We start from the raw sequence: 16,404 nt of genomic DNA, 5'->3' as shown, positions 1-16,404 counted from the left end.
GTCCATTAAAGTATTGCAGGATGAAAAATGGAGATGGCAGCTCATCAGTGACAGCAACAAGAACTGATTGAACAAACTTCTCTTCAGGAGACAAGTAGAGAGAATAACTAGTGATGTTATGACCCAAGGATGTATTGAGTGGTACAGACAAAGTGGGCATGTGCTGGTTGACCAGCAATGCCACTTCTCCATTCACACAACCTGTCATCTCGATATAAAGAAAACCTGCTGAAAGATGACTATATCAAGAGATTCCAGGAATGTTTTCTATAAGGAAAGACACAAGGGATGATAGGAATCGATCAAGACCTTAATATCACCCAGAATAAAATGGAAAGCTTGACAGTTCCATTATGACAATGTGGCCAGTTTTACTTAGGTAGGGGAGAACTGAATGGAGAACCATTCTGTTTATCACCACATCATTTTCATTTATTAGAAGGAAATCTGTCAACCTCCATAGATCCTGCACTGGGTCAAGTGCACAGGTTTCTGTTAATAGACAGATTCCAGTGACTGAGAGTGTGAATGAATTAATTATCATTCTGCACCTTTCGTGAAAGAAGCTGGATCCAGGCAGTTACTGGAAGAAATGGTGGGGACAGAGACAAGAGTATACACTGGCTTGTCAATTCAATTATCCATTGTGGACAAAAGTGAAAAAGACTGCTGGAGGTACAGAAAGGTTTTGTATGCACTCCCACTGTAGTAAAGGAATGCAGTGCAGCAGAATATGCCCAAAATGAAGTAGGGAACAACAACGTTTGTACTCCTGGATAAAAAATGTTATTAATGGTTTTTAATCACTGGGCCTCTTTCTCCTTCACCCACTTAAGGCAATAACTACTACAATTGAGGAGTGAGGGCCAAGTTGACATTCCTAGGCAACGTGACCTTTGCTACTATAATGAGCACAAGTCAAAGAATCATGACAAGATGTTTTTGATTGTCTAAACTTCTGACACTAAAAAAACTGAGGAGGGTTAGAAATGTAAGGCCACACCCTACATTTCAGATAATCTGTCTTGACATATGCAGGTTTACATGGCAAAGAAAACATCAAAATAAGAACACTGCAAGGCAGCATAATTCCTTCTTTATGAGTGGAGATACACCTCACTACAGAAATTATTTGGCTGAGAAAACCAAAGAGAATCTTCAACTCGGAGATGTTACTCAAATCCCTTTGAACAATAACTCCTCATGAGGAATTCAAAGTAGCATGGGCAGTAACCTCAATGGGTATATCCCCAATAGCCCTTGAATTCAACACTGTGAATTGGTATGGATGTTTTCACCAGGATGTCCCCAGAATGTAGCTTCTTTACTGACTTTGGAGAGTTAGCAACCCCCTCTAATCCCTTCTGAATAAAAAGGGAGACATTTGCCCCAAAGAATGCATTATGATAAAATGAAATACAGATGCAGAATGGGATAGAGACTGTTGTTCTGAATCTCTGAGACATGGCCTCTTACCTGTGAGTTGTATTTTTATTATTTTAGTTTTATTAGGATTGGGGGGGGATACATAATATAAGAGGAAGGATTCAGTGGTGACAGACCTCACCCACCATGGATTCCTATGAGGGGATGCACTGCAATGCTGAACAAGGGCACTGTAGCAATTCCAAGGCTTTTAAGCACTATACCCAAACACCAGCATCAGATATAATGTCCACAACAATTGTTGAGAATGTCCAACACTAGTACTCAGTTGATCCTAGCCCAACAGAACCAGCTATTTGACAATAGGGTGCACCCCAAAGCTAACTGTCTACAGGAATTCAAGGCCAAAACACCTTCACAGGTCACCACACATGGCAAACACGTAGGTTGATGTTCAGATCCCAGAGGAAGTAAACTGAAAATACAGAAACTTCTCTTGGAGATCCCCTCACCACATATAATAACCCATTTGGAGAGAATGCAAAATTAGAGCTAATATAACAGAACCTTGCAACACAGTATCTATCCTATTGGAAGAATCAGCGAGGATTGTGATAATTGACCTTCTACCACAGGCATAATCCATGGTAGTATAACAAGTTTTAAGGTGATAAGATAGGAATGTTCATAAAAAAGGAGATCCGAAAACTGAAGATCAGGAACATTGAACCAAGCAGTAACTTCACGAAAAATGCATGACACCATCAGAGAACTGGGAAAGTGAAGCTTGATGATTTTCTTCTTGATAAACTCAGACCCTGAGGCATTCATAACTTGTTGAAGAGCAAGAACAACTAAAACACTGTGCATGGAAGTCTCTCTGTTCATGCAGAGACCCTGGAATTCTAACCTGTTGATATATGCACCCCATCTGTGAAGTAAGCCACTAGCAAAAAGAAACTCTGAACAAATTGGTGATACAGGAAGCCTGCCTTCAGGATGTGATGTTCTGACAATTGACAAAATAGTACAAGCAGAAAACAGTTGTCCATGGAATGGTGCGTGCACAGTACAAGTGAATGGAAGTTATGAAAAAATTCATACAATAAGGTAGAACCCATGTGAAGCCAATGGAAGTGTGAAGGTAAACGTTAACATTTAAAATTCTAATTTAAAAATTGTCAATTCAGATTGATGGTCGAGTAATTTGTGAATCTTGGAAAATTGACAAAAATAAAATTTTGGAAGAACTAGCACAACTTACTCACTATCCACCAACTAACTAAACTCTGATAGTCCTAGAACTAAGTTCCAAATCTCTATAATCTGTGAGAGATAGAAACCCTACAGTTTGGGTAGATACAAGAGTTGAAGTTAAGAGATGAATGATGAATCCCAACTCAAGAACCTACAAAGCTTCTAAATCTGTGGTTAAGGTTACTACATGTCCAGAATTATTAGAGCCAAGCCCCCACAGATCCTGAAGGTATAAAATAATAACTGACTCCATTGAAAATGGATAGAACCTATTCCCATAACAATATACCTAGAAGCTGATGTCAGAAATCCTACAAATAGGGGTAGAACTATGATGCCCTGTAAGAGCCAATAAAATTCAAAACTCCAATGGCAACAGGAAGGAAAGTATAAGCTGGAAATTGGACCAATGAGCATACTAACAATGGATTCAGCTTGACATCAATGAAGTCAGTGATCCTAAAAGTCTTCAAACAAAGTGAAGTGAAAACAAAATAGTGTATTTTAGAGTTGGAAGACTATAGTTATTCTGTCCCATCAGGGGACAGATTAGCTCAGGTTAACTACAAACTCTGTCTTAAAATCAAGAAATTTGAGAAGCAGGAGTATTGTTTTAGAGTTGGTAAATGCTTCCACCTGGTAGTGTTGGGGTAAAATCATGAAGCTGTGACAACATGTAAAATAAAGCATAACTGTTCCTTCATGTAACTAGAAGTAAACCTTTCAATGTGAACTGCATTATCCATGGATGGAGAGAAAAACTAAACTTTTGCTCCAGACTTTTCAGGAGCAGGCTTAAAAGCAACTGAAAAAAAGCCCAAAATATCACATTTTCAAAGAACTAACAGAAAGAAACAAATCAAAGGCAAACTGGTGGCCTTTTCTTTCTTTCTAAATTTTCTTCTCTCTTTAAAGACTGTGTTGATTACGGTTGATCGAAACAACCTTTTCTGAGGTAAATTTGTTTTGTTAAAATAAAGCAATGTGAGGCATACCCTGAATTATCTTCAGAATGTCAGGATCACTCTCCATTTTCAGCCTCAGTGCCTCCCTGGAAGACCATCACAGATCTGGATTTGTTTCTACATCTCACGACAAATAAGATCACTGACAGTCTCAATTAACAGTGACCTCCCCCATCCTGATTGTTGTATGACACTAGGTATCAAAGGTGAGATAGAAGATACCAAATAATCTGGGAATTCATGCTGTAAATTGCTTTGCCAATCAGAAAGTAAAAAAAATTATTTAATTTCTTTATATTTATTATAAATTACTAATATAAAAATCCACTTGATAACACTGATAATAGTGACAATATCTCTGAATGATTGTAATACTGGGAAACCCACTAGTGATGTTTTGTCGAGATAAAGTGATAATGTTATCTGTATGAGGTGCTTAAATATAGTATCAGGATAGAGATCACACTGACATAGATGGGGAGTGTTATGATATAAATATAACCAAGGGCAACTATGTGGGGTATAAAAGACTAGAGCAAGCAAGCAAAAATCAGACCAATGCTTAGATGGGCATAGGAAGAAACCCTGGCAGTGAAGTAACAGCTATAAGTGGGACGTGAGGTATATGTTTATTGGAAAAATGATTTCTATAATAAAGAGAAATCCCTTACCTAGGCAATATTATAGCCTGTATACAGCCAACACACAATAAAATTGCTAAGGCACAAGCCACGCTTGTTGTGAAGCCATAGTCTTTGTCCTCTTGATACTGGAGGAGTGAAATACAGTTACCTGAGACTCTGTATATTAGTTGGATAAACTGATGAGCTAGAAGTTGGATTAACAAAGTATCATATGGAAAAATAAAAAAAACAAAAAAACTGTTCCTCTGCACATTGTACAATAAGAAACACATTTACCTTTGATTAAGTCTTTGGGATTATGTATCTTTTTTCTCAAAGTAACATTTATCCTATAGATATACAGTACTTTTATTCATTTGGACATATAAATATAAAAAGATTTGTAAAACCTATTCATTTATACACTGAGTTCTTGTACATGTAATCAATATTTACTGTTCCCATATCCTTTTGTAAATTAAGCATTCAGAGTGACACATTTAACTTTTTAAATACTGTCTTGCACAATGATGAAAGATGCAGAGTGACTGGTAAATTCTTTATACAATTTTAAAGGTAGAAAAAATAATTTTTTTGTTTTAATACATACTTGTCTTTCCTTCTGTTTATCCTTAAAACACAGTGTCACTACACTGACGTGAATAGCTTTTTCCATGTCTATGCTTCTAGCCTCAATGGCTTGGGCCAAGTATTTGTTAACTCTATTTATTGGCTGATGGTAAACTGAGGAGTGCCTAACAAATAAATATTAATTGAATGAGGTATTAGTTTTTAAGTAAAACTAAAAACTCTAATTTTAACTTCAAACTTTAGCTATTCCTAGCAACTGAATATAAAAATCGAATACAATGTATAAATATGAATTTAAAACAATCCAAATTACATTTAAAAAATAGTTGATAATACATTAAAAATTCTGAAGAAAAGATCCATTGGAAGTAAAAAAAAAAGTGAAATAAATTTTAGGTTGGTGCATCTCTCAGACTTGTGCCTGGATGTAGTAAAAAATAGATGACTGCAACTATTTATTAAAAACTAGAAAGGGTTAAATGGACAAAAAACAAACAATTATACAACAAATGAAATATATAGAAACATTAATGGGAATTTTCAACTGGAATCACACCATATGTGCACATGGATAGAACAGCCAGAACAGAGACCACTAAAATTCAGGAGAAGGTATCCTTAAGTTTTAAAGCAACTGATCATAACAGCAACTACCCTCACAATAGTGAAATTAACCATCACATTAATCTCAGATACACACATTTATACAGCTGAAAGTACAGAGCATGGTCAGCAGCATTGGATACACAAGACTAATTAAGAGTTGTTATTTAATCTTTCTTAGTGGTTTAATATTTAGTGAATATTTAGTTATCATAACAAGGGTGTTAGAAGTTACTAATTTGAAAAGTGATAGTTATGACAAGTTTTTTTTATATAATTCTAAACAAGTCATACATTGTGTATGTAATTTAATTGTTGTACTAGGCTTTTGTAATATTGTTGATGTCATTTTACTATAAGCTCTCAAATTTATTTCACTATGTGTAATATTGTTGTTAGTAGAGGGCTAGATATTCATAGATTTTTCTGTCGTGTGATATAAATATGTGTGGATTCAGAAAAGAAACAGGTAAGTTAGTGAATATGAAAAAAGTGAAGTTAGACTATGTTACTGTCAGTTTAGCATAAGACAATTTCTTAAGTGAAAGTTTCACAGTTGGCATTGCAACAACATAGATAAAAAAGAATAATTTGTCTTGCCAATTGGGTTCTAAAGTAACTGAACCTAACAGTGTGGACTTTGACAAAAAAGGGAATTATTTAAAGCTCTAGATTACTATGGTAACAAATAGTGTAACAATTTTTTTATACATACTTTCTATTTGTTTTGAATGTATATATTGTTTTAAAACAAGTGAACTGTGTGTTGTCTGTTTATTGTTGAAATTTATCACCAACAACTCACAGAACTTACTTTAAAGAATCTGGCCCCCAATAAAAGTTTGACATTTGGCAAGACAACCAAGGTTATATGGTGGAGAATTGGAGTACGAGGAAATGTGAACAGCAGTGTAACTAGGCTTATATACATACAACTGCAGAGGTAGTGAGAGTAGTGTAGAGATATATACATGCTATATAACCATGTAGATTGACCTTGGTAAATGGATAGAAAGAGATGTTAAAAGACAGTGATCTACAAAAGTCTGTTAAATGACAAAAATAACTAGAGAGAGAGGAGTGTCAACTTGGGTAAGAAGAAGAAAGAAAGGGAAAGATAAAGAATAGAGACTGGAAATAGAAAGAATAAATTAAGATTGTCAAGTTTACTCAATAAAGAAAGAGAAGGGCCTAGAATGACAATGGGGTTCAGGCCAACCAGCCCAAGGGCCATTTTATGGACAGAAATATTATATGGATGCATTTCTAGAGAGATATGAAAGACTGACACAAAATCAGAAACAAAAGTGACTGGGTAATCTGCCTTAACCCACTACTTACAGGACAAGGGCCTACAAGTGTATGCAGGCATGACATCAGAAGATGCCAGAGTTAAAAGTATCCTTGCTGAAAAGCTATAACTCAGTTTACCAAAGAAGTTTCTCATAAAAATTAAGAGAAGTTAAACCTGACACAGGAGAAACTGTATTTCAGGTAGTTCTATGTCTATGGCAATACTTCACAAGATGGAATGAAATGAAAAGTTTGAAAACAGTTTTGAAGGGCTGGCAGATCTTCTAATACATGAACAGTTAATGACTGGGCTCTACTGACATGTCACTATTCCTATAGGAGAGAGCATCAAAAGATGTGAAAATGATGATCAAGCTGGCAGAATAATACAATGTCCAATGTAGATATGAAAAGAGCTATGGACAGAAGAAGAAGAGTCAGAAGAGAGGAACACAAACCAATACATGTTAGACCTCAGAAACAAAAAAACAAACAAAAAAAACACTTCTGTAACAAGAAAGTCAAGGATAGACGTTTTAAGGTTGGACAAAATGTCTTGATTCTGTTACATACAGACAATAACAAGCTTACCGTGCAGTGTAAAGGACCTTTTGTATTGCAGTAAGTATTCAACAGAATAGACGTGAAAATAGACGGGAAAACCAAGATCTACCATTCCGATCTGCTGAAAAGGTAATTCAAGAAAGAATAATATATAAGGTGTAGCTATTAAGGCACAAATGGTCATGATAAGAGTAGAACAAGAAGAGTGATTTTGTCATAGAAGATAAAGATTTACTAGACCTAAGACCACTAGGTGGATATGAGACATACAAAGACATCAACATCAATGAAGAAAAAAGAACTATGAGATCTATTTTACCAGTATGCCAATGTCTTTACAGAAAGACAAACTTTGTGTAACCCATGATTTAGACCATGACAACAGACCCAGTAAAGGTGAAGCCCTACGGCATGCCCTATGTGATGAGAGACCTGATAAAACAGTACACTGAGGCAATGTTAGAAGCTGGAACCACTGAGCTTTCAAATTTAGACTACTATTCACCAGTGGTAGTTGTGAAGAAGAAGGATGGATTAAACTTCTTCTACATTGAATTCTAGAAGCTAAACCTTGTGATGACATTCAAACCTATAAGTAACACAGGGGCTACCATAGTGAAACTAGACAGACCTTAGTTATTTTCCATGATCAACCTCAGTAAAGGTCATTAACAAATCCTAATGGAAATAGGATCTAAAGAGAAAACAACCTCTGTGACACCAGACAGATGTTACTAATTTAAGAGGATGCCATTTAGGTTAGTCAACTCAGCAGCGACATTCAATCACCAAATGAGGAAGATGTTGCAGAGCACCACTAAAATTAAGCATAATGTGGATGACATTTTGATACACAAAAACAGATAGGGAGACAACCTGAAGAAGTTTAGAGAGTCATTCAGATGAGTGAGGGCAACATGTCTGGCCATCAGACCATATAAGTGCTTCATTAGGTATCATGTGCTGGAGTTTGTTGGACATAAAGTGGGTGACCAACAGATAGCTATGAAAGAGGAGAGGCTAACCCTGCACAAGATGTACCATTTTTGATGGCCAAACAGTATGTTAGATTTTCCTGAAATTAGTGGGATACTACAAGAAGTTTATTTCAAACCATGCTGAAGTTACTACACTTTTGGCTATCCTGTCCAACAAAGGCTTACTCAAGAAAGTGAAATGGGAACAACCACAGCAAATGGCATTGAGAAGTTAAAGAACATATTGGAAAGTTTGCCAATTATTAAAATGCCAGACTTCAAAAGAACCTTTCATCATTCAGGCCAATGCTTCAGACATTAGAACTGGAGCATTACTTCTACAAGAACATGAATACAGACCATTTCCAGTAGCGTACATAAGCTGAAAGTTGTTGCATAGTGAGAAAAAGTACTCTGTGATTAAATGGGAGTATCTGGTTAACATGTTTGTCATTTGGAAGTTCCAAAACTACCTCTATGGGAAGGAGTTCATAATCCAAATGGACCATCAGCCACTTGCATACATCCAGAGGTGTAAAACTGACAGTGTAAGGATCATGAGGCAGGTGTTGTACCTCCAGAACTACTGTTTCTGCACTGAAGTCATCAAAGGGTTGCATATATTGGAGCAGGCTGTATGAGTATACTTTGCATATGAAATGAAAACAATTTTTGTATATAGTATAAAAACACTGGGCATATTTTTCTTCAAGAAGAGCATATGTTAGACATACAAGGTTGCTTAGTTTAAGTGTTATTATTTAGTTTAATTAGCGATTACTTAGATTTCATGACAAAAGTGTTAAAAGTTAATTTAGTCATTTTACAAGCTATAATTATAAAAAATAGTTGTTACATAATTCTGTACAAGTTGTACATGATGTATGTAGTTTAATTGTTGTAATAGGCTTTTGTCACTAGAGGGCTAGATATTTCTAGATCTTTGTGTTGCATGTTATAAATATGTGTAGATACAGAGAAGAAGTCAGTCAGTCAGTGAAAGTAAAAGTGAAGTTAGATTGCATAACTGTCAGAACACTTATATGGTTCCTCTGCAACCAGGATTGCACATATTTCGATGTGTGCTTAGGGTCATTGTCATGCTGGAAGATCCAACAATGCCCAAGCTGCAAGTACCAAGCATCATTCTTAATATAAGTGCCTAATATATCAACATACTCTTCTTTTTTTTCATGATTCTGTTGACGTGGTGAAGGCTGCCTACACCAGAAGAGCTGAAGGAACCCCATAGCATGATCGAACCACCTCTGTATTTAACTGTAGAGACAGTGTTCTTTGGAAGATCATTGTGGCCAAAAGGCTCGATTTTAGTCTCGTCTGACCAAAGAATACTCTTCCAATAGGTGAAGGGTTTATCTACATGCTTTCTTGCATACCTCAATCGTGCTTCTAAATGAACAGGCTTTAAATATGGAGTTCTACGAGGACGACATGCTTTGAACCCAGAAAAGCGTAACATGTTCGTAACTGTAGAGGTGCTTACCTCAACCCCAGTTTCCTTTACCAGTTTCTGCATGTCATTACGTGTTAAACGAGGGTTCCTACTAACTTCTCTGAGAACCTTCCTCTTGGTTCTCTCTGGAATTTTAGTGAGTAATCTGGAATGAGGGAGGTTAGCAGTTGATCCTGTAAGTTTAAACTTGGCAATTACGTTTGAACAGTAGATTTCGGCACATTAAGTTGTGTAGCAATGCCAGAAAGAGATATACGAGAGTTGTATTTTACAATAATTCAGTTTTTCAAATCACTGGACAGTTGTTTCCTGTTCGCCATGATGACCAAGCAGATAATGACGGAGACGGCACTAAATTGCCGGAAGTACATTTTTTGCTGGTTAAATTCCAATAATTATGAGCTCAGTATAAAGTTGTGGAATGGTACAATGAAGTTTATTCGCCAAACTAAACAAAATTTTTACGGGAATATCAGTTTTTCACATGTCCTGAACTGTACAAACACTTTCTGCTCCTCCTATTTTTGGTTATTTGTTTATAAACAGTTTATTTGTCGTTTAATTTACATAAAAATTTATGTATATGTGTATTAGTATAATATTTATAATATATCATACTTCTATTAGCCTACTCATGATACTTTTTAAGTTATGAGCAAAAAACTACTCGGGACTCAGGGGTATGAATACTTTCTGTCATAACTGTAAAGATGTATATGATATCATGACTGAAATAGTTCATGAAATTCTCCTTTCTATTTGAAATACATCTTTATTAATATGTATTAATGTAATTTACTAAACTTTTGTGCATTTAAAAGTTATGATATATTAAAAACATAGCACACCTCTTCTTGAAAGGCTTCCTGATCTTATCTGTCATTTTTACCTAGAAGAATTGAAATGTTTAAAAATAAGAATTCAGTATAAGCACTAGGAAAAGAGTTTGTATTAATTGTTTTTTTTTTTGTATATTCATATAAATAAACATCTACTTCACAAACAGAATTTACTGTTATTATATAAAAACATATCTAATGATCTGAGGCATAATGGTAGTAAAGGCGTTTTGTGTTTTCTCATAATTGACACTAAATATTATTTAATATTGATTGTAATTCTTATTTAAGAGTTTTAGCAATCTCCTGGTAGGAATTATTACATAAACATTGCTCAACTTTCATCTGAAACAGAATACTATAGTATTCCAATACCTTTACAGTTATAATTATATTTAAATATAAAATACATTTCATTTTTACTTATTCTACTTGTCTTAAATATTCAGTCAAAATGCTTTCAAATACTTTACATGTTCATATTTTGGTAATGAAAGTTTCCAAGACAATATTATAATATGATATAATGTACAGGTTATAGACCATTGATGCTGCAATTTGTATGAAAATAAACCAAATTAAAAGATACATAATATGTTTTATAGTATACTATTGTTATTATTAGCCTGGAAAGCAAGAAAAATTTAAATAATTTAAAAAAAGAAAATTTATTCAGTATTTTCGCAATTTTTTCAACAAACAGAAATATTCATTATTTTATTAGTTAATGGGAAAAAGTGTCACTTATGGTGAAACATTTATGAATTTCCAAAAGTTTAAGGTAAGAACAGGGTTAAGATTTGCAATTATAACATATAAAAAATATTAAAAGGAACTTTTAAAGATTAAAATCAGTTTTTCACACAACATTTGTATTTTAAAATCACTTTCACCTTTGAGGTTTGTTTATCAGCAGTTGATGAAATAGCAGCCATGTTGGAGAAAGGAACATCCATGCTGTACTTCATGGACTGAAGAAGTTGAACTACCATATTAGATACATTCGTGAAAGGCAGTTTTCGACGAGATGATCCTGCTAGATGTCGCACTTGTAGTGTATTGAACAGCAGTGGCTGAAACATGCAGAGGTTTAAACAGTCATGTGACAATAGAGCAACAGAAACACACACACACAGCTATGTCTTCATGAAACTTAAGAAAAATGGACATTCAGTATATTAGTTCTCACTATCTTATTAGATAAAAGGTTCTGCATTAATTAACTAAGATAACAGCTGGAGATTTTTCAGAAAACAAAAAAATATACTTTCAGAACTCTTCTGGATATAGAATTTGTTACAATTAAGACAGAAATTATCTCTTGGGATTTGGAATCCTGATAGTTCTCAAGAGTGCTAAACTCAAATGAGGTTCAAGCCCTAGTCATTGCATATTAACATTTCCTTGATCACTGTGCAGTATATGCCATTTTGAGGATTCAAGAATTATCAAAATAAACATAAAATTAAAAGTGAATGTTATTTATAACTAGTGATATTTAGATAAGTTTCTTTGCAAGGCATCAGAAAATAAATTACAGAAGGATCATTAAAATAAACAGGAATTTAAGAGGACAATACATATATTATAAATCAAATGCTTATACAAACATATAACAAGTTCCAAAGATCCCAGAAGATGGTAATACACTATGCTGAAGAAAAGAAACACATGAATAAAAAAAGATAACTGTATAAATCTTGATAAACTCTATGGAATAAAAGCAGGAATTCATACATTTGTAATATTATATTTATATAGACCAAACTCTTTAGATTAAACATTTTCTAGTTTTGGGTAATAATGTGTATTTTTAAAAAACACAGCTGTTGCAATTTTTTATATGTAAAATGTTTTTAAGTAAAATATTGAGAAATACTCATTTCATTACAAAAAAATAGACAAGTCAATGTTTTGAAAACAAGCAGGTCAAATATAAAATTTCCTACAAACTAATTTTAAAGTTTCCAATTCAAACGTTTGAAATCTACAGGTATAAAATATATTTTTCATTTCTGTAAACATAACCTTAGGTACAGGATTTTAGAAACAAAATGTGATTAAGTGTTCAAAAATTCAGAATTAATTTGTCTTAAAATAGAATTTTTTTGTCATATTTTCTTCATTGTTTTTTATAAAGCCACATAAATTGTTATACAGAAAAATTATGGAGCAACATTTTATATTTGTATTTATTTTGACCAAAAAATAAAGTATGGTATATGTATGAACTGGAAGATCGGGTATGTTAAAAATGAGTGAAACATTTTCAAAACTCTCCAAGACCTTTTTCAATGTCTGATAGTCATGATAGATTGTTAGACATGATAGTAATGCAGTTATATCTGGTTCTTCATAGGTTGCAACAGTGATGCTAAAAAAAAGTTTTGTAAAAACAATCATCAAATGATACAAATACTAGACTGAAAACCTATGTTAACCAGCAAAGTAAATAACAAAACAAAAAAAAACATCAGCTGAAATACAACATAGCTTACCTTTCTTCGTTGAGCAGGTGATATAATAAAGTATGTTTTGATGTTATTTTCTCTCAAGTAGATGTTCCTGTCTGCCCCATGTCCAGGCTCAACTTCATACTCTCCATGAAGAAAATCAAAAGTTGCCTGAGTGATGTGAACACGTCTGTAAATAAGTTTATAACTTATTTCTGGTATTTCCCTGGAGAGCTTAATTCAATAAGAAATACCTCAAATACTTTTATTGTTTCAGCCAACCAGCATTCATGGTAGGGTCAACTTTCATAAACAAAAAATATATAAATACACAATATACTTCTACTGGTTTAGTTAAACACTATTTATAATTAATTAAGAATGCAACAGAGCAGTGGTTTCCAATCTTTATTCAATTAAGGACTAGCTAGTTCTGGCCCTCAAATTTCGTGGATCACTTTGCATAATATTAACTGTTTAAACTAGTTTTGTATTACATTGTAAAACAATATACTTCAGTTGCTATATTTAAAAACAAACTTTTTTACCCACCATCTTGTAGACCAGTTTAATCTCCTTGTAAGTTAGCACCAGTCTACAAACTAGCAGCTGTGAAACACTGCTTTAAAGGACACTAGTAGTAGTTTATTAAGTAATAACAAGAGTTGTGGATAAAATATAGTGTCATATGAAAGACAGCATAAAACTATATATTTTATTATCTGTATAATTTACTTTTGATGCTTGTTAAAACTTAAACATGCTTAATCATTTCTTTTTTAATACTTAAATAATTTTATGCATCTCTAATATTATTCAGAGAAAAAAACAAAAATAGTACTATAATTTACCCTTAATTTCAATAACATAGTATTGTTTACTTAACCTTAGTAACCAGTAAGTTTTTAAGGTGAGTGCTCATTAACATTAAAAGTTAAGTTTAACTTAGATTATCTAAATTTTAAGATCATATTATATTTCATCTCTTTTCTTCACTTTGTCAAGAACAAATAGTTGCTTAAAAATGGAAACAAACAGTGAGTGGTAGTTTCACATGTGTGACCAAGTTTCATCACACATATTTACTCTTAATTTTCAACTGTATTGCTATTTTTCATTCCACATGAAAGTAGTGGATAGAGGTTAAATATGGTAATCAGACTATTGGCACTGCTACATAAGTTCTACTTCAACAGATATATCTCCAACTACAATATTACCTACTGTTATCAATTGGGAGTTTTATTTCTCTATCCTAAATGTGACATTTGTTTGAAAATAAAAATTATTGCAGATAAGAGGTTGCAAGTGTGTTATAAATTTTTTTTTTTCCTCTGGAGGTAAAATTTAACAAAAGTCGTATTTTTCTTTAAAAACCAAATATATATATAGAGAAACACATATTAATGTTCTAATACAGTTTATATGATACTACCATCTGTTGAACAATGAGTAATCCAACAGAAAATGTGTTGCTAAGGGGTAATAATATCTGGCAATATAGGAGAGTAGAAAACTTAAAAGAAGGTTCAAAAAGTGCCACAAAGGTAGTGAACATTAAGATTTCCATCAGATGTTCCTAGTTTAAAATAATAGGATTTATGGCTTCTCCTTATTCCAATAGATCCATATCCTAAGAAGGTTAAGAACTGGTAATATTTAAAGGAAATTTCCAATATATTTGTAATACTTCTTCTATTAACTATTTTTAAAAAATTTTTTCTTTGTTGGGTTCTTTTGTTTCTGATATAATTTTGTTTTATGTTGTCAATACTAAAGCCTAAAAGTGGTATCTTTGCATAAAATAATAATTCTATTATTGTTACCAAATGCAAATATATTTTTCCTATTATATATGATAAAATATTTACAGGTTACAACTACACTGATTATGCTACACTTGCACTGATTATCCATACTTTTATTAGAATGTATTAATATTCAACCTTTCTTATTTTATGGGTGCTTATATATGAACTTTTAAAAAGAAGACATAAAGTGCTGCACATGAAGGACAGACATATAAAAGTATGGCACATATGAGTTTTCCCATATTGTAGTTTGTACAGTAGTTTTATTTGGGTGTTCTTTGTGCTTGATGTTTCCCTTTTGGCCTAGTTTTCTGATTTAAAAAAAAAAAAATTTTAATATCACTCAAGTTAAGGAGGCTCCACAGGGTTACACTGTCTGAATATCTTCTTTAAACGTTAAAATCAACTGTTGTTATCTTTATATAAATATATCTAAATATAATAGGAATAAAATATACTTCCATAACATTGTACCAATGTGTTAAGTTTTATATATATTTTATAGAAATAAAAGTTTATTAGTAAATTTTATTGGTGAAGTAAACAAAAAGAAATATGTGTTATTCCACAAATTTATCATCATGTTTAAGAAAACAATGTTCCATTTCAAAAATTTTAATAACACATCTTTAATGTTGAAATAATTTTTTTTTTTCCATTTACAAATACAAATTTTATAAATGTTATTCTGTAATGTTTACTAGCCACAGCTTATTAGATACAATTTGTTCAACATTTTCAAGGTTCTGTTGATTAAGCTCATAATTTCACTCTCCTTTTTCATGAATGATGTTTCTGCTGCCAAATTACTGACACCAGATTTACTGAATTTTTTATACAGCCAACAGTTTTCTTGCTACAAATTGAGGGATTAATAATTTCACAGGATATCACAACCTTTTCAAAACTATGCTGTTTACATCTTAATTGCTTAAGTTAATTAATGAATGACATTAATATGGTGACTACCATTATTTCTACCACCCACTAACCCATCTCTCTCTGTAGTTGTTGTATATTGGTTCTTTATAAAGACATAATATTGTTAGTTTCATTACATTCTGTTAATGAATTTAGTTGACATTTTTACCATTGTCTGACTTTCAAGTCTAATTATTACAGTAATCTTTCTTGTATCTTATTTAAACTTAGATATTTTAGTGAACTCTTAGGAACTAACTTTAATTCTTCTGACTGCATGCTATGTAAAGTGAACATTTGTTTAACAAGCTATGTCAGAGGAGGTACAGCGCATAATACATTTAATGAACTATTTTATTTTATTTTAACTAGAGTATTAAATTCTATTTATGGAACAATTATTTTGTTAATTTACTTTGTCATTTTATTCTTTTTTTATCTTCATAAACATTGCTGTATTATCTGTCAAATCCTACTACCCATCTCTAAACAGCCATATGTGTGTAGTAATTTACCTCAGATGTTAAGCTGCTCTAAAACTATACTGTTGAGCTGGTTAATGACTTTTATTGATCACTAATGTTATTATAAGGGTTTATATTAGGGTTTACACGTATTACTGGTGTCATGCTTCAAGAAACAGAACT

The 16,404-nt window shown here is 32.8% G+C and overlaps 1 protein-coding gene across 7 annotated transcripts in view; it reads right to left on the bottom strand.

The window, feature by feature from the left end:
* Nucleotides 1-16,404, bottom strand: part of LOC143230300 (adenylate cyclase type 1-like) — a 128,165-nt gene that overhangs the window by 43,696 nt on the left and 68,065 nt on the right. For all 7 annotated transcript variants that reach the window (XM_076463565.1, XM_076463568.1, XM_076463569.1 and 4 more), the window contains 5 exons: nt 13,071-13,215; nt 11,466-11,645; nt 10,582-10,622; nt 4,842-4,986; nt 4,280-4,377 (listed from right to left, as the gene is read on the bottom strand). In XM_076463565.1, coding sequence (XP_076319680.1) covers nt 4,280-4,377; nt 4,842-4,986; nt 10,582-10,622; nt 11,466-11,645; nt 13,071-13,215 — 609 coding nt within the window. The remainder of the gene's footprint in view (nt 1-4,279; nt 4,378-4,841; nt 4,987-10,581; nt 10,623-11,465; nt 11,646-13,070; nt 13,216-16,404) is intronic.

The sequence above is a fragment of the Tachypleus tridentatus genome, chromosome 10 (assembly GCF_004210375.1).
Source record: "Tachypleus tridentatus isolate NWPU-2018 chromosome 10, ASM421037v1, whole genome shotgun sequence".
Lineage (NCBI taxonomy): Eukaryota > Metazoa > Arthropoda > Merostomata > Xiphosura > Limulidae > Tachypleus > Tachypleus tridentatus.
This window is presented reverse-complemented; position numbering and strand designations above follow the sequence as displayed.